Source organism: Amblyraja radiata, chromosome 39 (assembly GCF_010909765.2).
Source record: "Amblyraja radiata isolate CabotCenter1 chromosome 39, sAmbRad1.1.pri, whole genome shotgun sequence".
Taxonomy (NCBI): Eukaryota; Metazoa; Chordata; class Chondrichthyes; order Rajiformes; family Rajidae; genus Amblyraja; species Amblyraja radiata.
In genome coordinates, this window is record NC_045994.1 from 14,779,063 (window position 1) to 14,802,085 (window position 23,023).

Below are 23,023 nucleotides of genomic sequence, written 5' to 3' on the forward strand. Positions count from 1 at the left end.
TAAAATGACAATAAAGAAACTATTCTATTAGGTACATTATTGACTGAAATGTTACATATTTGTTATATTATTTACTAGAGGACTATCTATTAGGTGCATTATTAACTGGAATATTATATATTATGTTATTTACCAGAATATTATATCACTGGGCATTTAAACCAAAGATCCTACAGCGAGTGGCCAATGGGGAGCGGTGTGGCAGCGAGCCCGCCCATTGGTTGGTCGGCAGCCAATGGAATGCCGACGGCGGCGGGTGTCGGCCAATAGCGTGGGGCGGTTGCTGGCGGCCGGCCGCTGATTGGATGCGCCGCTACCGGGCCGCGGGGTCCACGTGACGCGGGTCGCCATGGAGACGCGGCCTCCCGCCATGGCGAGGCCCAGGTGACGCGGGTCGCCATGGAGACGCGGCCTCCTGCCATGGCGGGGCCCAGGTGACGCGGGTCGCCATGGAGACGCGGCCTCCTGCCATGGCGGGGCCCACGTGACGCGGGTCGCCATGGAGACGCGGCCTGCCTGCCATGGCGGGGCCCAGGTGACGCGGGTTGCCATGGAGACGCGGCCTCCTGCCATGGCGGAGCTGTCGGTGTTTGACGACACCCCCTTGCAGGCGGCCGCCAGGTACCGGGTGCTGGCCACCACCTTCATCAAGGACCCCAGTCCCAGGAAGTTGTTCCTGGGGAACAGAGGTGATGGGGGGGGGGAGGGGTGAGGGGATGAGGGGTGATGGGTGGGGGATGAGGGGTGAGGGGTGAGGGTTGGGGGGTGAGGGGTGAAGGGTGGGGGATGAGGGGTGATGGTTGGGGGATGAGGGGTGATGGTTGGGGGGTGAGGGGTGAAGGGTGGTGGATGAGGGGTGAAGGGTGATGGGTGGGGGATGGGGGGTGAGGGGTGAAGGGTGGTGGATGAGGGGTGAAGGGTGGGGGGTGAGGAGTGATGGTTGGGGGGTGAGGGGTGAAGGTTGGGGGGTGGGGGATGAGGGGTGAAGGTTGGGGGGTGGGGGATGAGGGGTGGTTGGGGGGTGAGGGGTGAAGGGTGGGGGATGAAGGGTGAAGGGTGGGTGATGAGGGGTGGGGGGTGAAGGGTGGGGGATGAGGGGTGAAGGGTGAGGGGTGAAGGGTGAGGGGTGAAGGGTGGAGGGTGAAGGGTGGGGGATGAGGGGTGGGGGGTGAGGGGTGATGGTTGGGTGGTGAGGGGTGAAGGTTGGGGGATGAGGGGTGAATGTTGGGGGGTGGGGGATGAGGGGTGAAGGTTGGGGGGTGGGGGTTGAGGGGTGGTTGGGGGGTGAGGGGTGAAGGGTGGGGGATGAGGGGTGAAGGGTGGGCGATGAGGGGTGGGGGGTGAAGGGTGGTGGATGAGGGGTGATGGGTGGGGGGTATGAGGCATTTGGAGGTGAGGGGTGGGGTGTTAGTGGTGTTGATGGTGGGGGGGGAGGTAGGGGTAAGAAGTGAAGGGTGGGGGTGAGGGATAAAACATAGAAAATAGGTGCAGGAGGAGGCCATTCGGCCCTTCGCGCCAGCACCGCCATTCATTGTGATCATGGCTGATCGTCCCCAATCAATAACCCGTGCCTGCCTTCTCCCCATATCCCTTGACTCCACTAGCCCCTAGAGCTCTATCTGACCCAAACCTCAATAAAGGGTGGGGGTGGGTAAGGGTTGGGGGACGGGGATCCAAGCGGGGTTGAGGGATGGGGTGAGTGATGGTGAAGGGAGCGAAAGGGAGAGGGGTGGGTGGAGGGGGTGCTGCTGGTGATGGTGGGAGGGGCAGACTGGAGGGTGAGGAGGGGTGATGGTGGTCAGAGGGAAAGGGGGATGGGTGGTGGAGAGAGTAAGGCCACTTTCCTGGCTGCGATGGCCTGCTATCCTGCCTTATAGCTTTAGGACTTATGTCGAGAGATATGAGGTGAGCACAAGATGAAAAGAGATTTGGCTAGGATCTCCAGAGGGCTGGTGGAGGCTCCAGACCTCGGGAGGAGTGATGGGAAGGCACAATGGGACAAGCACAAGGGAAATTTATACTGAAATTAGGCACAAAATGCTGGAATAACTCAGCGGGTAAGGCATCATCTCTGGGGAAAATGGAATACATGACGTTTTGGGTCAGAACCCTTCTTCAGGGATGGGACATAGGTACAATGGATGATGGCTTGGGAGCAGAGTTAGAAGGATGGACAAGAGATTTGTTTTGAGATACGGTATAGCATGCAGTTACTACTGAACATTGGCAATTTAAAAGCTATTTATTTAGGGAGAATGGCTCCTTTTTGTAGAGTTGAACACAAAGTGCTAAAGTAACTCAGCAGGTCAGTCAGCATTTCTGGATGACATGGATAGATACTATTTCAGGTCGGGACCCTTCTTCAGACTGATTTCTGTAGAGACTGATTTTCAGAAAATGTGACCAAGATGGCCAAAACCTGGACAAAGGACAGATGATAGACACAAAAAGTTGTAGTAACTCAACGGATTAGACAACATCTCTGGAGAAAAGGAATAGATTATGTTTCGGGTCTTGAGTCACCTATTCCTTTTCTCCAGAGATGCTGTCTGACCCGATGAGTTACTCCAGCTTTTTGTGTCTATCTTCAGTTTAAACCAGCATCTGCAGTTCCATCTGACACATTGATAAAGGACAGGATGGATACACAAGGCCTTTTGCAAAATTGAGTTATTGGTGTTTTCAGAATACTGTAAGGACGATAAAAAGCCGGCAATGCTCCCAGTGGTGAAAAAAGTCCTACTGCGCATAGTCAACGACGCTACACTCAATCACGAGTATCTGCCTACTTTGGGCCTGACAGAATTCAACAAGGCAGCCACAGCCTTATTATTAGGCAAAGGTAGCATTGCTATTGTGGAGAAGCGGGTGAGTTGTTCTTTTCAATTATCATTTTAATGGAAGTCAGTAATAGTACCATGTTCCAGAATTCTCTCATAAATTAAATCATCATCACATTGTACCTGCCTTCACAAAACATTTGGCAACCTCTGCCCTTTAGCATCAATGTCACATAACACACCAATATAAAACAACTTAGATTGATTCATGGAACTGGTTCAAGGTTTTAAAAAACACACAAAGTATTGGAGTAACTCAGCAGATCAGACAGCATCACTGGAGAACATGGATCGATGACAATTTGGGTTTGGACCCTGGTTCAAGCTGATTGCAGTGGTAGGGAGAAAGCTGGAAGAGAGGTGGGGGCAGGACAAAGTCTGGCAAGTGGTAGGTTGGTACGGGTGAGGGGGGGTTGATTGGCAGATTGTTGGACAAAGATCAGAATTGAAAAGACACAAACAGGTGAGATAAGGATAGAAAATGCAGGAATTGTGAAGTTAAAGGAAATAATTCAGATGGTAGGGGTCGGGGAAGGGGAAAAGGAGAAATGTGTTTGTATGCAGGTGGGTTACAGGGAAAAGAGGGGAGGGGAAGGGGATGGAGGTGTTTATCGATCATTTACATAAAATTGAAGGATTTTATTACCATTAAGTTGTAAGCTATCAAATTGGACTGTGAGGTACTGTTCTTTCAGTTTGCCTGTGGCTTCACTCTGGCAATGAAGAAGGCCCAGGACAGAAAACTCAATCTGAGGAAAGGGTAAAAAAAATGGTTCGCAAGTGGGAAATTGAGCAGGCCTTTGTGAACTGAGCTTAGGTGTTCCGCAAAACAGTCGCCTCTTCTATGCTTGGTCTTGCTGAAGTAAAGGGGGCCACATCAAGAACGCCGAATGCAGCAGATAAGGATGGACTGCTGGGGTCCTTGGACCCGCTGAGTTACTCCAACACTTTGCCCTTTCTGCAAACCAGCATCTGTAGTTTCTTGCGTCATCATTCTTCTGGTCAAAGGATAGGTATTGGCTGTGCACCATGATACATTTGTGTTTGGACGGGGACGGTGGGTGGGGGGGGTTTGTTTGGGGAGTCAGAAAGTTCATAATAAAGAAAAAGTGCTGGAAATTTTGTGTGTTTTTCAAAAGACTGGTAGAAACACATACCACTAGTCAAGGCAGCCAAGCTGGGTCAACTCGCGATTTTGTTGGTGGGTCAGAAGATCATTAGTGATGGGAGTAAAATTAGGCCATTCAGCCCATCGTCTACTCTCCCATTCAATCATGGCTGATCTATGCCTCCCTCCTAACCCCATTCTCCTGCCTTCTCCCCATAACCTCTGACGCCTGTACTAATCAAGAATGATTAAGGATGAAGGAAATGCAGGAAGATTTTGGTAAAAGAGGGAGAAGGGAACAGAAAATCATTCAGATTTTTTATCATGTTTTCTTTTTCTTGCAGGCTGAGAGTATACAGGTACCCGGAGGCAATAGTGCTTTGTTCATCGGCGCCCACTTTCTCCGTCAGTGGTACAGTATAACCTGTCCTCAGCAAACTAGAGTGTATATCTCTATCCCTTTCTGGGGTGAGTCATTCTTGCAATTACAAATGGCATTTGTTTTATTATTTTGTACTTTTTTGCTCAGTTGTGCAGTTTAAAATAAGGATCTTCATAAATTGATCATCTTTTTGTGGGCTAGCATGAATGGCGTAATTTGTGTGTCAATGTTCAACATGTCAGTCACTTAAAGATTTGATGACTTCGAAATGTGAATATGTTTTGTTTGATTTGTTTCTGCAGCGAATCACGCATCTGCCTTCTTTGAGGTCGGATTTGAGATTTATGGCTATCGTTACTGGAACAGTGAAAAGCTTTGCTTGGCCTTACCCTGGTTACTGGAGGACCTGGAGGTATGTGAAGCCTGATTCTGTTCCAGCAGATGGAAATCGCACAGTAAACCTCATTAGTTATATAAGAAGTAACTGCAGATGCTGGAAAATCGAAGGTAGACAAAAGTGCTGGAGAAAGTCAGCGGGTGCAGCAGCATCTATGGAGCAAAGGAAATAGGCAACGTTTCGGGCCGAAACGTCACCTATTTCCTTTGCTCCATAGATGCTGCTGCACCCGCTGACTTTCTCGAGCACTTTTGTCAAACCCCATTAGTTAGACTATTCTCTTGTCTTTCAGCTGAAATAAAGCTTTGAACTAGATTGCTGGATGTTATAGATTCATGAAGTTTGTGTGGCAGCTTTTACTTTTTGTTTTAGTGCCAACTTGTCCATGCCAGCCAAGGTGCCCATCTAACCTAACCTGTAATATGATGCCCCATGTCCTGTACTCAGTGCCACAACTAATGAACGAAGCATGCAATACCCCTCTTCACCACCTTGTGGTGCCACCTTTAGGGAAATGAAAACCGTGCCTGCCAAGTTCAAGGCAGCTTCTTCCCAGCAACCATTGGTCTCTTGAACACTGCACAACGCACACTACCATAGCAACTATGATTTACTGTGGATTTTGTTTTGTTTGTACAACCGACTTCGGTTTTGCACTGCTGTGGTCTGGTTACTTAGTATTACTGATGACTGAGTAGTAAATGTATCCGTGTGTTATTACATTATTGGGCCTGTTGAGCTGCAGCAAGTAAGAATTTTAATTGTTCTGTCGGCGGTACAGGTACATGCGATAATTAAACACTCTTAACTATGTACTTGTACCCTTAGTTCTCTCAGTTTGACTACACTCCCCAGGGCCCTGTAATTAATTGTGTATGTCCTGGCTTGGTATAAATTCTCAAAATTCAACACTGCACACTTTAATTTCCATTTGCCATTCCATTCCTTAATGCCCTTTGATTGAATAGCTTGCTAGCACAACCCGGGCTATTTAAACCCCAACCTAAATGATGGGTTCAGAGTAGTTATGGTATATGGACACACTTATCTGTTTTGTAGTAAATGCCTACTATGTTCTGTGTGCTGAAACAAAGCAAGAATTTCATTGTCCTATACAGGGACACATGACAATAAACTCACTTGAACTTGAACTTGAACTAACGTGGAGACTAGATTAGGTAATGTGGGCAGATTTTATCCCCTGAAGGATATTAATGAATCAGATGAATTTTTATAGCAATCCACTATTTTACTGGCCATTCTTTACTCATGATTAGTTTACTTTTAAAATGTTAAAATAATTACAGAACTTAAATTGTCGTGCTAGGATCAGGCCTCCTATTGACCAGTTTAACAACTACTGGAGTAATGTGAGGGCCTGGAAGACTATGTGAAAATAAGTGAAGGTTTTATAAATTGAGGACAGGCAGCCATGAAACATAATGGTGGGGAACCAGATGGTGTGAGTTAAGAAAGTATAGGACAAGAAACTTTGCCGAATGTCCATTAGGATTCCGTTACATTGATCCTTCTGTTTCTTCATCAGAAAGCACCAGATTTCTCCATTGTGTTGTTACACATCGTAGCGCATCAGCCAACAGCAACTGATCCAACTCCATCTGAATGGATGCAGATTGCAGAGGTCATGAAGGTGAGGAGTACAAAATCGTATAATAATAGTGAAGTGTATCCTGCAACATTGCTATATTGCTGCTTCCTGCTCTGAAGAGTGTTACTGCTGAGAAATGTTCACCTCTCACCTTGCCTCTTGTATTTAAACATCTAAACCATTAGCCTCAGGCCATAACCCTAATGCAGATCTCCCATGACGTTGTTTATGATATGTTGCAAGAGTGTGAAGGGATTGTGTTGATGCCTCCAGAATTAATTGATGCCTCCAGAAAATGTGCATTGCTTCACTGTTCTGGAGTATAATCAGTAATCGTACATATCTACAGTGGTCGATTAATCATCATGAATAAGTTTCAGAAATTCATTTTAAACACCATCCACAATTGTTGACACCACACACAACAGTTTGCATAACAGTTTACACAAATATTCTCTCTCTCTCTCTCTCCTTTTCCCTGCGAGTGTGTGTGCAGTTTATTGTCACATGTACCGAGGTACACTGAAAAGCTTCTGTTGTGTGCTATACATGATTACAATCGGAAAGACTATACATGATTACAATCGAGTCACCCCGCAGTGTTTCAATACATGATAAAAGGAATAACGTTCAGTGAATGATAAAGTCCAGTAAAGTCCGATCTCTAAAATGTTTGATTTCTTCTGGTCCTGTGTCCCAATTCTCAGGAAAATGACTTTGCAATTCAATTAGAAGCTCATATAGGTTATATAGCTCTTTGAGCCAGCTCTGCCATTCAATTAGGTTATGCATGATCAATTTCCTACCACCTGCCATTTAGTTTAGTTTTTGTTTAGAGATACAGTGCTGAAACGGGCCCTTCGCCCCACCGAGTCCGCACCAACCAGCGATCCCCACACACTAACACTATCCTACACACACTAGGGACATTTTACATTTTATCCCAAGCCAATTAACCTACAAACCTGTACGTCTTTGGAGTGTGGGAGGAAACCAAAGATCTCGGAGAAAACCCACGCAAATCACAGGGAAAACCCTACAAGCACCCATGGTCATGATCGAACCCGGGTTTCTGGCTCTGTAAGGCAGTAGCTCTACTGCTGCGCCACTGTGCTGGGATAGATTTCCTCAGCCCCTTTCTTGTTCCGACACCCGTTGATCTCAGAGTTGAATATGTTTAAGAAGGAACTGCAGACGCTGGAAAATCGAAGGTAGACAAAAATGCTGGAGAAACTCAGCGGGTGAGGCGAGCATCTATGGAGCGAAGGAAATAGGCAACGTTTCGGGTTGAGACCCTTCTTCAGACTGAAGAAGGGTCTCGACCTGAAACGTTGCGTACATTGAATATACTCAGCTGTTGAGCATCAATTTATAACAGATCCAAAGATATTTTAAAGACATAGACATTTCTTCTCATCCCAATCCAAATTGGTCAATCATTTAGATTATTTACTGAAGATACATTTGCTCTAAGGTGTGACTAATATTTTCCCTTTTATTTTCAGAGAAAGCGCCTGTTTCCCTTCTTCTACTCAGCTGCTCAAGGTTTAGCTACAGGGGATGTGCGGAGGGATGCCTGGCCTGTACGACATTTTGTCAATGAGCGTTTTGAGCTGTTTTGTGCCCAGTCATTTTCCACGAATTTCACCTTGTACAGTATGTCCCTTACAGTCTCCTAGTACTCGATATCTAGAGCTGAACTTTTAGATGACATTTTTCTCCTAGCAGAAATGCTTTTAGACTAAAATCAATCAGATCGCTATCAGATTATCATTTCAGATTAATAATGCTGATTAACTCTCATGGGCCTGATTAGATGTTTCCCAGGCTGCTATGGAAAAATAGGAAGGAGATTGTTGGGATTTTGATAGAGATTTTAAAATCTTTGATCCAGCCTTCATTAGAGTGAAGAATAGAAGGGCTTATGCTGTAATTTTATTAAACTTTGGTTAGACCATAATTAGAATATTGTGTGTCACTTTAGGTATAATATGTACAGATGCGTTTGGTTTTACTGGAGCAGAGGAGGCTAATAGAGGAATACACATTGAGAGAGAAATTAAAAGAATGCGTTGTGAAAAAAACTGAATAGCTGAACAACTGGTCAGCTGAATGACCTCAAGTTTGTGCCGTGTTGAAGATGAAAAGTCAGCCGGGAGGGATTTAAAGTTAGCTGAGTTCCATAATAAATGGTAAATTCAGTCGCATTTGGTTTTAAAAAAAACAAATCTATCCTGTCTTTTTGAGTGTAAGATAGGCACAAAAAGCTGGGGTGACTCAATGGGACAGGCAGCATCTCTGGAGAGAAGGAAAGGGTTATGTTTCAGGTCGAGACCCTTCTTCAGTTGAGTGTGTGATGGTCATGAAGGGATGCTGAAGCCAGTAAGTAGGCATGTTGTAAAATGTATGATTGTTTTAATAGTTGTAAAATTGTTGTAAATTGTTGTAAAATGTATGAACAGACTATTGGACCCATAAGAAGGAGTGGTAGGCCGATGGGGTGATCTGTTAGAAGCCATCCAATTGATCCATTTAATCATTTATAAGTTCATAAGACAGGGGGAAATATTGTAATTCGGCCTACCGAGTTTACTCCGCTGTTCAATCATGCCTGATCCATCTTTCCTTCTCAACCACAGTCTCCTGACTTCTTGCCGTAAGCCTTTGACACCCTTACTAATCAAGAATTTCTCCCACTTTGCCAGATGAAGGAGTTGGTAGCCTGACAATAGTTTCCAGGAACAATCAGACTCTTGTCTGCATCCGATCGCAGATGGAAGCACTGGCAAGAAATACATGGTCAAACCCTCCATGGTTTGGTGCCCGTATCGTAGCAACAATTCTTAATAACCCAGCCTTCTTCGCTGAGTGGTGAGGATCCATTTGTTATGAGAGATGAGAAACAAACCTGTGATATGTTGTAGGTACAATAGTTGAAAGGTCAGAGGATTTTGCTTGCCATCATCTCTGCCATTCACGCTGTTCGCCACTGGGAAAAAATATGCCAGTGTGCTAATGAGCTTTGAGATTGAAGAATAACTATTCATTGGCACCTGGGATAACTCCCTTCTCTGTATCAAAGGTCAAAGGTATCAAAGGTATTTTATTGGTCACATTCACATACACCTAGGTGTAGTGAAGTGAAATGCTTCTTGCCATTTTGCAGCACATAAAGAAGGAATACAGACATAACATTAATAAGAGTTTTAAACATAAAGAACATCCCCCCACAATGGTTCCCATTATGAGGGAAGGCACAAAGTCCAGTCCCCAACCCCAGTTCACCCATAGTCGGGCCTATTGAGGCCTCCACAGTTGCCTCTACGGAGGCCCGATGTTCCAGGCCGTTCTCGCCGGGTGATGTTGCTCCGGCGTCGGGAGAGTCCTCTCAGCGGCTTGGGAACCCTGGAACGGCCGCTTCCGTACTGGAGGCCGCGGCTTCCGAAGCCAACAAGGCCGCGGCGGTTGGAGCTCCACCACTGGCGATCTCGTCTAGAGATCCCAGGCTCCCGGTGTAAAGTCAGCACCGCCGCGTTTAAAACATACAGCTACAAATGGCAGAACAAGAGGTAGTTGCTTGAGTGCTGATGTGAGAGTATAATATTGACGAAAGGGGTGGAGATTAAAAAAAAATTTAAGTTCATAAGTAATAAGAGCAGAATTCGGCCATTCGACACATCAAGTCTACTCCACCATTCAATCATGGCTGATCTATCTCTGCCTCCAAACCCTGACACCCATTCTAATCAAGAACATATCTATCTCTGCCGTAAAAAATATCTATTGACTTGGTCTCCACAGCCTTCTGTGGCAATGAATTCCACAAATTTACCACCCTCTGACTAAAGAAATTCCTCCTCATCCCCTTCCCTGAGGAACGACCTTTAATTCGAGGCTATGACCTCTGGTCCTAGACTATCCAAAGTAGTGTATGTCACGTGCAGTGATGTGGCTTTACACAGCACCGTGTGGCCAGACAAGTAAATGAAGTGAACACAGGGAGCAGGGAGGTTCTACTGCAGTTGTACAGGGTCTTGGTGAGACCACACCTGGAGTATTGCGTACAGTTTTGGTCTCCAAATCTGAGGAAGGACATTATTGCCCTAGAGGGAGTGCAGAGAAGGTTCACCTGACTGATTCCTGGGATGTCAGGACTGTCTTATGAAGAAAGACTGGATAGACTTGGTTTATACTCTCTAGAATTTAGGAGATTGAGAGGGGATCTTATAGAAACTTATAAAATTCTTAAGGGGTTGGACAGGCTAGATGCAGGAAGATTGCTCCCGATGTTGGGGAAGTCCAGGACAAGGGGTCACAGCTTAAGGATAAGGGGGAAATCCTTTAAAACCGAGATGAGAAGAACTTTTTTCACACAGAGAGTGGTGAATCTCTGGAACTCTCTGCCACAGAGGGTAGTCGAGGCCAGTTCATTGGCTATATTTAAGAGGGAGTTAGATGTGGCCCTTGTGGCTAAGGGGATCAGAGGGTATGGAGAGAAGGTGCAGGCTCGAAGGGCCGAATGGCCTACTCCTGCACCTAATTTCTATGTTTCTATGTTTCATGAGAAAGAAGAGACAGAATGATTCTTTAGATCACTGTTGATCAATTTGAAAAACTAAGTCCGACTCCCTCCCACACCTTCATCCTTTCCAAATCTATCTTATGCAGAACTGCAGGTAACCCCACAGAATGCCTTAATATAAAAGAGAAGAGGACCAGTGTTGTGCGGGGAAATAAATCCTTTTCCCTTGCTCTTGCTCTGTAGGCAGGAAAATCTGAAGAAAATAGTCGAGCGCCTCATGCTGACCAAGGAGAAACTGAAGGAAGAGTTGCGGACTCTGGGTACACCAGGTCCCTGGGAACATATCACCAAGCAGGTTGGCTTGTACATTTTTCCTGGATTCACAGGTAAGTGCTCCATAGTGTAATGATAATGCAAAGAATCACGCTAAATCAAGTATTTATGCTAAAACAAATGCTAGAACATGGTGACAGGTAGCTAGGATCATCAATCAGGCACAGAAAGAGGCCCATCAGCCCAACCTGCCCATGCCGAACATGATGCAGCATCTATGTAGTCCAACCAATGAGTGTTTGGCCCATATCCCTCTCAACCTATCCATTTAAACTTCTCTTATCCATGTACCTGTCTAAATGTCTTTTCAATGTTGTTATAGTACCTGCCTCAGCTACCTCCTCTGGCAGCTCGTTCCACAAACCACTGTGTGAAAAAGTTGCCCCTCAGGTTTGTGTTCAATCTTTCCCCATCTCGCTTTTAACAAATGTCCACTGCTCTTGATTCTCTCCTCCAGGTAAAATACTATGCATTTACCCTATCCCCTCATGGTCTTATACACCTCTGTAAGATCACCCCTCATCCAACTGCAATCCAAAGAGTAAAGTCCTAGCCCCATTACAGGAAGAATGTAGTTTTGGAAAGGCTCAGTGGAGGTTTACCAGAATTATAATTCGATCAGGGGGTATTGATTACAGGGAGATGTTGGGCAGATGTAGGTTGGTTTATCTGGAATGCCAGAGGTTGAGGGGAGACCTGATAGAAGTATGTAAAATTATAAGAGGCATAGAAATAAAATTCAATTCCTACAGAGCATGGCTTTCAGGTGAGAGGGACAAAGTTTAAAGCAGATTTGTGGCACAAGTATTTTCTTGTTTTACACAGAGGGTAGTGGATCACGTTGCCAAAGCTGGTGGTTGAGGCAGATATCATTTAAGAGACTAGGTATATGGATATTCAGGGAATGAATGGAAATGGATTATGTGCATGCAGACACAAAGTTGTTCTTGGTTGGCATCATGTTTGGCTCAGACATTGTTGGCTGAAGGGCCCATCCTTGAAGAAGGGTTTTGGCCCGAAACGTTGCCTATTTCCTTCGCTCCATAGATGCTGCTGCACCCGCTGAGTTTGTCCAGCTTTTTTGTGTACCTTCGATTTTCCGGCATCTGCAGTTCCTTCTTAAACCCACAAACCCATCCTTTTGCTGTGTTGTTCCATCTCATCACTATCTTTGATCTCTCTTTTCCCCCCTCTACTACACATTTATCTCTTTCTCCCCCCCCCCCCCCCCCATCATTCGTCCGTACCTTCTCGATCAGGGTTGCCTATAATACGGTTAGATGAAAGTGATCACCCCCTTCGTGTTTCTGAGTTCCACCCATATAGAGTCTGAAGAAGGATCACAACCAGAAATGTAACCCATTTCTCTCCAGGGATGCTGCCTGTCCCGCTGAGTTACTCCAGCATTTTACGTCTAGCCTCACTCAATGATGCCCCGGGAATATCCTCTCCAAATACTTCCATGACATTCCCCCTCATCAAGAACACAATTTCTCCTCTCTCCCTCCTATAGCATTTGTATCCTGGGACATTGAACGACCAGTCCAGGCCAGTCCCTCCCACTACCATGTTTCTGTAAAGTCTATATTATCCAGTCTCATGTTTTGTGTTCATCTCCTTTACCTGTCAGCTGCGAGTTATATTACATGGAAACAGGCCCTTCAGCCAAACTCATCCATGTCATCCAAGAAGCCCTTCCTAGTCCCATTTGCCCATGTCCCCTAATCCTTTCCTGCCCTCGTCTTTTTAATGCGATTATAGTACCTGCCTCAACCATTTCCGCTGGCAGTACTATTTGTGAAAACGTGCTGTGTATATGTATTGGGGCGGCACAGTGGCAGAGCGGTAGAGTTGCTGCCTTACAGCACCAAAGACTCGTGTTCGATCCTGACTAGGGACGCTGTCTGTATGGAGTATGTATGTTCTCCCTGTGACCTATGTGGGCTTCTCCGGGATCTCCAGTTTCCTCTCACACTCCAAAGACATACAGGTTTGTAGGTTAATTGTAAATTGTCCCATGTATGCGTAGGATAACGTGAGTGTGCGGGGATCGCTGGTCGGTGCGGACTTGGTGGGACAAAGGGCCTGTTTCCACGTTATATCTCTAAACTAAACTAAAATGTCTCACATTGCAAAGATGATTCCCGTAGGGCAACTCGGGTCTTTCTGAGTGTGCTTTCTAAATCCGATTCATACTTTGTTTATTCATGCATGTAACTATCCATCACTGAACCCAACTGAAATATCTGTAACTTTACCAGGTTCTCAGCTTGACTACTTGATGAAAAAGTTGCACATTTACCTCTCCGCCAACGCTCAGATCAACATCAGCAAAGTGACCAGTCCGAACCTTGCTTATGTGGCACGCTGCATTGATGAGGCTGTGGTCTCCAGTGCCAAAGAGAGCACACACAACAAATAACTTTTGTGTATTCAAGCCTTTTTCTTGTTTGTGTTCATTTTCCATGTTGACTGTGCAAGATGATAAAAAAAAAAATGTTTTGAGGATGGATGGATCAGTGTTGTATTTAAAAAAGAAACAATAGATAACATGTTGACAAACTAGGTCGAAAGATGATTTGGTAAATGAAGACAGGGAGTGATTGAATGCCTGTGACTAATAGTGTACCACAGGAGCCTGTGCTTGCACCCTCCCTGTTATACCAGCCATCCCAGGGTTAAGAAGGCCATACTTCAGAACACCTCTGCATACGAACAAGCTCCCACAATATTATTAAATTGAAAAGTATGGCTTACATATAAACATTAATTCCTGCAAACAACAGAAGTAGTTTCCTATTTCCACTTTTAGCAATTGTTCTTTCAAATAAGTTGTAAACATAGAACTATAGAGGAAAAGGCCCTTCAGCCATGCTGTCTGTGCCAGCCATCGTCCCAATTAAACCAACCACATTTTCAGGCATATGATACATAATCCTTCCTATTCCTGCCTATTTATGTGCCGGTTTAAATGAGTCTTAAATATGGTGTCACTGTCACTTGTTCCCGATGTTGGGGAAGTCCAGAACAAGGGGTCACAGTTTAAGGATAAGGGGGAAATCATTTAGGACCGAGATGAGGAAAACATTTTTCACACAGAGAGTGGTGAACCTCTGGAATTCTCTGCCACAGAAGGTAGTTGAGGCCAGTTCATTGGCCATATTTAAGAGGGAGTTAGATGTGGCCCTTGTGGCTAAAGGGATCAGGGGGTATGGAGAGAAGGCAGGTACAGGATACTGAGTTGGATGATCAGCCATGATCATATTGAATGGCGGTGCAGGCTCGAAGGGCCGAATGGCCTACTCCTGCACCTATTTTCTATGTTTCTATAACTGCTTTCACCACCATTCCCGGCAGCCGTTCTAAGCACCCACCACTCTATGTGTCAAACAACGCAAGTCTTGCGCAAGTCCTTTAAACTTTCTGAAACTCACCTTAAAGCTATGCCCTTGCGTATTTGGCATTACAATCCATGGGAAAACAAAGTGACCATTGTGGCTGTGGGGACAGCGCTGGGTTTGGCAGCGATCACACGGACACTCGCAGTAGAGGGAGCTCACATGAAGTTTTATTTACAGTGACAAGGAAGCCTAGGACCACATGGGGGCACTGTCCCTCATCATCAGGATACATGTGCAGTGGCACGGGCAATTCCACGTTTAGTTTAAGGTGGAGAAAAAAAGCTGGAGAAACTCAGCAGGTGAGGCAGCATCTATGGAGGGAAGGAATAGGTGACATTTCGGGTCGAGACCCTTCTAGGCTGCCTATAAGACCATAAGGCAGATGGGAGGTAGACAAAAGTGCTGGAGAAACTCAGCGGGTGCAGCAGCATCTATGGAGCGGAGGAAATAGGCAATGTTTCGGCCCGAAACCCTTCTTCAGACTGAAGGAAATAGGCAACGTTTCGTGCCGAAACCCGGAAGGGTTTCGGCCCGAAACGATGCCTATTTCCTTCGCTCCATAGATGCTGCTGCACCCGCTGAGTTTCTCCAGCACTTTTGTCTACCTTCAATTTTCCAGCATCTGCAGTTCCTTCTTAAAGACAGATGGGAGGTCTAGCTGATGAGAGCATTGTTCAGCTGTCTGATAACATCCGGGAAGAAAGTTGCCCCCCTCATCTCCTTAAAACTTTGCTCCTCTCACCTGAAAGCTGTGCCTCGAATCTTTGATATTTCCCCACTGGGTAATAGGTTTTGATTGTCTATGTCTCTCATAATTTTATATCCAGGTACTTCTCTCAGCTCCCCTCAGCCTCTGACGGACCAGGTTTTTTCCAATCTCACTGCACAGTTCATACCTTCTCATTCAGGCAACATTCTGGTAAACCTCTTTTGCGCCCTTTCCAAAGCCTCCACGTCCTTCCTGTAATGGGGTGACCAGAATTGCACACAATATTCCAAATACTGCCCATCCAATATAAAACTGCAAAATGACTTAGTCCATTATACTCAAGATCAAGATCAAGAGAGTTTATTGTCATGTGTCCCTGATAGGACAATGAAATTCTTGTTTTGCTTCAGCACAACAGAACATAGTAGGCACGAATACAGAACAGATCAGTGTGTCCATATACCATTGTATAAATATATACACACATGAATAAATAAACTGATTAAGTGCAAATAAACAGATAATGGGCTATTAATGTTCAGAGTTTTGTCCGAGCCGAGTTTAATAGCCTGATGGCTGTGGGGAAGTAGCTATTCCTGAACCTGGTCATTGCAGTCTTCAGGCTCCTGTACCTTCTACCTGAAGGTAGTGGGGAGATGAGTGGATGGCCCGGATGGTGTGGGTCCTTGATGATGCTGCCAGCCTTTTTGAGGCAGCGACTGTGATAGATCCCCTGGATGGAAGGGAAGTCAGAGCCGATGATGGACTGGGCAGTGTTTACTACTCAATACCCCAACCAACAAAGGTAAGCATGCCATATTCTTCCTTTACCGCTTTATCTCATTGTGTCCTGCTCCCACATTTTTCCACCTTTCTCCCCCCTATTACAATGTCTGAAGAAAAGTCCCAACCCAAAACGTCACCGATCCATGTCCTCCAGAAATGCTGCCTGACCCACCAAGTTACTCCAGCACTTTGTGTATTATGCATCATGTATTGTGTATTGAGTATCCAGCATCAGTAGTTCCTTGTGTCAACAAATGACTGAACCTCTTCAGCACTTTCTAATACTACCACATCCTTCCTGTAATGCTCACAATGATCTCAGTACAGTGTGATTAATGTTCGGTACAGCTGTAACATTACGTCCCAACTCTTATACTCAATGCCATGACCTTTGAAGGCAAGCATGCCGAATGCCACGTTTACTACTCCATCCATCTGTGTTGCCATTTTCAGGGAGTTATGAACGTGCACTTCAAGGTCCTGCTGTTCATCATCACTCCTGCGTTCCTACCATGTATGTAAATCTAACATATGGCCATCTAAAATGCTGCTGTCTATTTCCCAACTTGGCCAAGTTTCATTCAACTTTCGATTTACTGGCTTTCACTTCCTCCCTGTTGGACAATGCCCCCATTTTAGAATTCTCGTTCTTTCTTTCAAATAGCTACACCTTCATCCCTTGCTATCTCTCCTCAGCTCTTCCTGCTCATTGAGCCTCTGCCTTCTCTGCTCTCCCACAGTGCTCATTCTCAGCTTGAATTTGGCCGTGCCCTCCACCACCGAGGCATTCCCAAGTCTGGAGTTGCCTCCCGGAACTTTTCCTGACTACCTCTTTCTGCCTGTAAGATAGTCCTTAAAACCAACTTTCACGAAACTAAAGATAGACACAAAATGCTGGAGTTTCTACTACAGTTGTACAGGGTCTTGGTGAGACCACACCTGGAGTATTGCGTACAGTTTTGGTCTCCTAATCTGAGGAAAGACATTCGTGCCATAGAGGGAGTGCAGAGAAGGTTCACCAGACTGATTCCTGGGATTGCAGGACTTTCACATGAAGAAAGACTGGATAGACTCGGCTTGTACTCGCTAGAATTTAGAAGATTGAGGGGGGATCTTATAGAAACTTACAAAATTCTTAAGGGGTTGGACAGGCTAGATGCAGGAAGATTGTTCCCGATGTTGGGGAAGTCCAGAACAAGGGGTCACAGTTTAAGGATAAGGGGGAAATCTTTTAGGACCGAGATGAGGAAAACATTTTTCACACAGAGAGTGGTGAATCTGTGGAATTCTCTGCCACAGAAGGTAGTTGAGGCCAGTTCATTGGCTATATTCAAGAGGGAGTTAGATGTGGCCCTTGTGGCTAAAAGGTTCAGGGGCTATGGAGAGAAGGCAGGTACAGGATACGGAGTTGGATGATCAGCCATGATCATATTGAATAGCGGTGCAGGCTCGAAGGGCCGAATGGCCTAATCCTACACCTATTTTCCATGTAACTCAGCGGGACAGGCAGCATCTCTGGATAGAAGGACTGGGTGACAAAACTAATGTCCCACAGCTTTGACTTGCGTCTGTCTTAGGTCCCTGTGACATTTTTACAATGTTCAAAGATCCACCCTGATGGTGTTGTTACCTAAGAGGAAGCAGATTTTGCAATGAATTGGAATGCTGCAGATTGCACAAAGACACACCCACACGCAGATTAATGGAGGCCATGAAAGAAGAGGAATGCTTGGAATGTCTCAAAGTCCAAAATGACTGAGCACTAAGTAGTATTGTATTCCCCAACATCACTACAATGTGTGCATACTGTGGACAAGCCTCAACTCTCCAAGCATAAATATGAAAGAATGTTTTCACAAAGCCACAATATGACATTGTTATTCAATCATTTCTTATTTGTGTAGTGAAATCAAAAGTTTATTTATATGGCTTTCATGTAAAACATTTTAAATTATCGTTACAAAACATAACGAGATTTTTGCGCAAGTGAGCAGAATCTTGGTCAAAGAAGACGAAGAGTGTTTGAAAAGGGGAATTAATTTTTGAGCTTAGTACATGGGTAGTTAGAGGCATGGGCTCCAATATTGTGGTGTTTACATTGGGAATAATCAAGAGGCTACGATTGGAGATTAACCTCTCAAAATAAGGTTTTGAAAAACTCTGGAAATTTTCCAAAAACAATATCACCCTGACACTAGGAATTATGGCTTGTCAGTCCAGAACATTTAAGATATGAGAAACCTAATTAAAATATAGATGAGTTCACCAGAAGTTTGCATGAAAAGCTGCCAATGAAAATCTTCAGTGGCAAGGCACAGGTACAAGTGCTAACACGAAGGCTTCAACAAACATGCCTTTGAACATAGACCAGAACGGACGTGTACAGCATAGGGACATACCAAAATGTCAATGTCAAGATAAGCCTGCATATGACCCATATCATTCCATTCCCTGCATATAGAAACATAGAAAATAGGTGCAGGAGTAGGCCATTCGGCCCTTCAAGCCTGCACCGCCATTCGATATGATCATGGCTGATCATCCAACTCAGTATCCCATCCCTGCCTTCTCTCCATACCCCTTGATCCCTTTAGCCACAAGGGCCACATCTAACTCCCTCTTAAATATAGCCAATGAACTGGCCTCAACTACCTTCTGTGGCAGAGAATTCCACAGATTCACCACTCTGTGTGTAAAAATATGCACATATCCATGTGCATATCTAAAAATTCTTCAAGGGGTTCAACATTGACTCAGAGACCTGGGCGGATCTCACCAACAATCATCCCACGAAGCCTGGAGCAAAGAAAACAAAGTTCTGGAGAAACTCAGCAGGTCAGGCAGTGAAGGTACACAAAATTGCTGGGGAAACTCAGCGGGTGCAGCAGCATCTATGGAGCGAAGGAAATAGGCGACGTTTCGGGCCGAAACCCTTCTTCAGACTGATGGGGGGTGGGGGGGGGAAAAGAAAGAAGGAAAAGGCGAGGAGGAGGAGGAGCCCGAGGGCGGGCGGATGGGAGGGTGGGAGGAGACAGCTAGAGGGTTAAGGAAGGGGAGGAGACAGCAAGGGCTAGCAAAATTGGGAGAATTCAATGTTAATGCCATAAGGACGCAAGGTCCCCAGACGGAATATGAGGTGCTGTTCCTCCAATTTCCGCTGTTGCTCACTCTGGCAATGGAGGAGACCCAGGACAGAGAGGTCGGATTGGGAATGGGAGGGGGAGTTGAAGTGCTGAGCCACCGGGAGGTCAGGTAGGTTATTGCGGACTGAGCGGAGGTGTTCGGCGAAACGATCGCCCAACCTACGCTTGGTCTCACCGATGTAAATCAGCTGACATCTAGAGCAGCGGATGCAGTAGATGAGGTTGGAGGAGATACAGGTGAACCTTTGTCGCACCTGGAACGACTGCTTGGGACCTTGAATGGAGTCGAGGGGGGAGGTGAAGGGACAGGTGTTGCATTTCTTGCGGTTGCAACGGAAAGTGCCCGGGGAGGGGGTGGTGCGGGAGGGAAGGGAAGAATTGACGAGGGAGTTGCGGAGGGAGCGGTCTTTGCGGAAGGCAGACATGGGGGGAGATGGGAAGATGTGGCGAGTGGTGGGGTCACGTTGGAGGTGGCGGAAATGGCGGAGGATTATGTGTTGTATTTGCCGGCTGGTGGGGTGAAAGGTGAGGACCAGAGGGACTCTGCCCTTGTTGCGTGTGCGGGGATGGGGAGAGAGAGCAGTGTTACGGGGTATGGATGAGACCCTGGTGTGAGCCTCATCTATGGTGGCGGAGGGGAATCCCCGTTCCCTGAAGAACGAGGACATTTCCGATGCCCTGGTATGAAATGTCTCATCCTGGGAACAGATGCGGCGTAGGCGGAGGAATTGGGAGTAGGGGATGGAGTCTTTACAGGGGGCAGGGTGGGAAGACGTGTAGTCCAGATAGCCATGTGAGTCAGTGGGTTTGTAATGTATGTCGGTCAGGAGTCTGTCCCCTGCGATGGAGATGGTGAGGTCAAGGAATGGTAGGGAAGTGTCGGAAATCGTCCAGGTGTATTGGAGTGCCGGATGGAAGTTGGTGGTGAAGTGGATGAAGTCAGTCAGTTGTGTGTAGGTGCAGGAGGTGGCACCAAAGCAGTCGTCAATGTAACGGAGGTAGAGGTCGGGGATGGGGCCCTGGTACGTCTCGAACAAGGATTGTTCAACGTACCCGACAAAGAGGCAGGCGTAGCTGGGGCCCATGCGTGTGCCCATAGCTACGCCTTGTGTTTGGAGGAAATGGGAGGAGTCAAATGTAAAGTTGTTGAGGGTGAGGACCAACTCCGCTAAGCGGAGGAGAGTGTCAGTGGCTGGGTATAGGTTGCTCCTCTGGTCGAGGAAGAACCGGAGGGCTCCGAGGCCATCCTGGTGGGGGATGGAGGTGTAGAGTGACCGGACATCCATGGTGAAGATGAGGGGGTGAGGGCCCAGAGAGTGGAATGCGTGGAGGCGGCGGAGAGTGTCTGAGGTGTCTAGAACATAGGTGGGGAGGGATTTGACCAAGGGGGATAGGATGGAGTCAAGGTATGTGGAGATGAGTTCGGTGGGGCACGAACACGCAGAGACAATGGGTCTGCCGGGAGAGCCGGGTTTGTGGATTTTGGGGAGAAGGTAAAAACGGGCCGTGCGGGGCTGGGGAACGATGAGGTTGGAAGCTTGGTCGGGCAGGGCGTGGGAATTGATGAAGTCGGTGATGGTGCTAGAAATGGTGGCCTGGTGCTCGTCAGTGGGGTCATGGTCCAAGGGTAAGTAGGAGGAGGTGTCCGAGAGTTGGCGCGTGGCCTCAGCTTTGTAGAGATCGGCGCGCCAGACTACCACGGCACCTCCCTTGTCGGCTGGTTTGATGACCCAATCTGGGTTTTTGCGGAGTGATTCGATGGCAGTGCGTTCAGAGGGGGAAAGATTAGAGTGAGACAGGGGAGTGGAGAAGTTGAGGCGGTTGACGTCGCGGCGGCAGTTCTGAATGAAGAGTTCCAGAGCCGGGACTTTATGAGGGGGGTTCCACGAGGAGGGGGTGCGTTGGAGACGGGAAAAGGGGTCATCATTGGGGGGCGAAGACTCCTTCCCATGGAAGTGCGCTGTGAGGCGGAGACGACGGTAGAAGCGCTCCAAGTCATGGTGGGCGCGGAACTCATTGAGATGGGGACGGAGGGGGATAAAGGTAAGACCTCTGCTGAGGACAGACCGTTGGGTGGGGGAGAGGGGGAGGTCGGGGGGGATTGTGAACACCCGGCAGGGGTGGGAGTTGGGGCCAGAGGAAGGCAGGTGGGTAGACTGGGGACGGGGCGATGTGTGGGGGGGGGGGTTGTGGGTGTTGGAGGGGTGGTGGGTGGTCGGGGTGGGGGGGAGAGAGGGCTGTAATGTGGGTGGGGAAGAGCGGGGGTGACATGGTTGGGGGGGGATGGGGGAGGGTCAGTGGAGCAGCCACTGAGGTTAGCAAGGCTGGGCAGACGGGTGCTAGGACCCAGTGGAGTTAAGTCCAGGAGAGTGGGAGTAAGCAGCATGGAGGCTGCAGGCCCAGTGCAGAGTCCAGGCTCCAGGTAAGGCGACGGCTGTGGGTTGCTGGAGGGGGGTGGAGTGGCGCGGGTCACCGGACCCGATGGTCGGAGTCGAGTGGCGCGGGTCACCGGAACCGATGGTCAGAGGTCCTCAAGGTCAGGCAGTGACTCTGGAGAATATGGATAGGTGGCGTTTCGGGATTTGGATTAATGTAGAAGAAGTGTTTGAAGGGCTTGTACTCACTGGAGTTTAGAAGGATGAGGGGGTGATCTCATTGAAAGCTACTGGATAATGAAAGGCCTAGATAGAGTGGACGTTGAAAGGATGTTTCCAGTAATGGGAGAATTCAATGTTCATACCATTGGGTTCTACTGTATCCCATGTTCCCAATGTGGCCTCCTGTAAATTGGCAAGAGCAAGCATAGACCAGATGACCATTTCACTAAACACGCACTCAGTCTGACAAGGCCTGCTCGATCTCCCGGTTGCTAACCATTTTAACTCCCCTTCCCATTCCCACACTGACCTTTCTGTCATGGGCCTCCTCCATTGCCAGAATTAGGTCATACGCAAACTGGAGGCACAGCACCTCATATTTTGCTTGGGCAGCTTACAATCCACTGGTATGAACAGTGAATTCACTAATTTCAGCTAATTTCTCCCCATTCCTCCCTCCACCTTTCTTTCCCCTCCCCTGTGCTCTCCTATCCATCCATCCTGATTCCTTCCTCTGGCTTCACAAATCACAACTATATTGAACAGTCCAGCACAGGAACAGCCCTTAGTCTGCCTGTGTTGATCCATCTCCCTCTATTCCCTGCATTCCCATGTGCCTATCTAAAAGCCTCTTAAACACCACTATTATACCTGCCTCTACCATCACCTGGAGTATTGCGTACAGTTTTGGTCTCCAAATCTGAGGAAGGACATTATTGCCATAGAGGGAGTGCAGAGAAGGTTCACCAGACTGATTCCTGGGATGTCAGGACTGTCTTATGAAGAAAGACTGGATAGACTTGGTTTATACTCTCTAGAATTTAGGAGATTGAGAGGGGATCTTATAGAAACTTACAAAATTCTTAAGGAGTTGGACAGGCTAGATGCAGGAAGATTGCTCCCGATGTTGGGGAAGTCCAGGACAAGGGGTCACAGCTTAAGGATAAGGGGGAAATCCTTTAAAACCGAGATGAGAAGAACTTTTTTCACACAGAGAGTGGTGAATCTCTGGAACTCTCTGCCACAGAGGGTAGTCGAGGCCAGTTCATTGGCTATATTTAAGAGGGAGTTAGATGTGGCCCTTGTGGCTAAGGGGATCAGAGGGTATGGAGAGAAGGCAGGTACGGGATACTGAGTTGGATGATCAGCCATGATCATATTGAATGGCGGTGCAGGCTCGAAGGGCCGAATGGCCT

General features: G+C 47.0%; 1 protein-coding gene across 1 annotated transcript; it reads left to right on the plus strand.

Annotated features, from left to right (window-relative positions):
- Window positions 1–525: 525 nt before the first annotated feature.
- Window positions 526–13,699, plus strand: LOC116967357 (aspartate aminotransferase, cytoplasmic-like). Its single transcript, XM_033013866.1, has 9 exons — window positions 526–689; window positions 2,687–2,868; window positions 4,293–4,416; window positions 4,633–4,742; window positions 6,274–6,378; window positions 7,842–7,992; window positions 9,042–9,207; window positions 11,102–11,244; window positions 13,453–13,699. Exons 1-9 carry the CDS (start codon window positions 551–553, stop codon window positions 13,611–13,613), a joined length of 1,281 nt encoding a protein of 426 aa, XP_032869757.1. The 5' UTR covers window positions 526–550; the 3' UTR covers window positions 13,614–13,699.
- The last annotated feature ends 9,324 nt before the right edge of the window (window positions 13,700–23,023 follow it).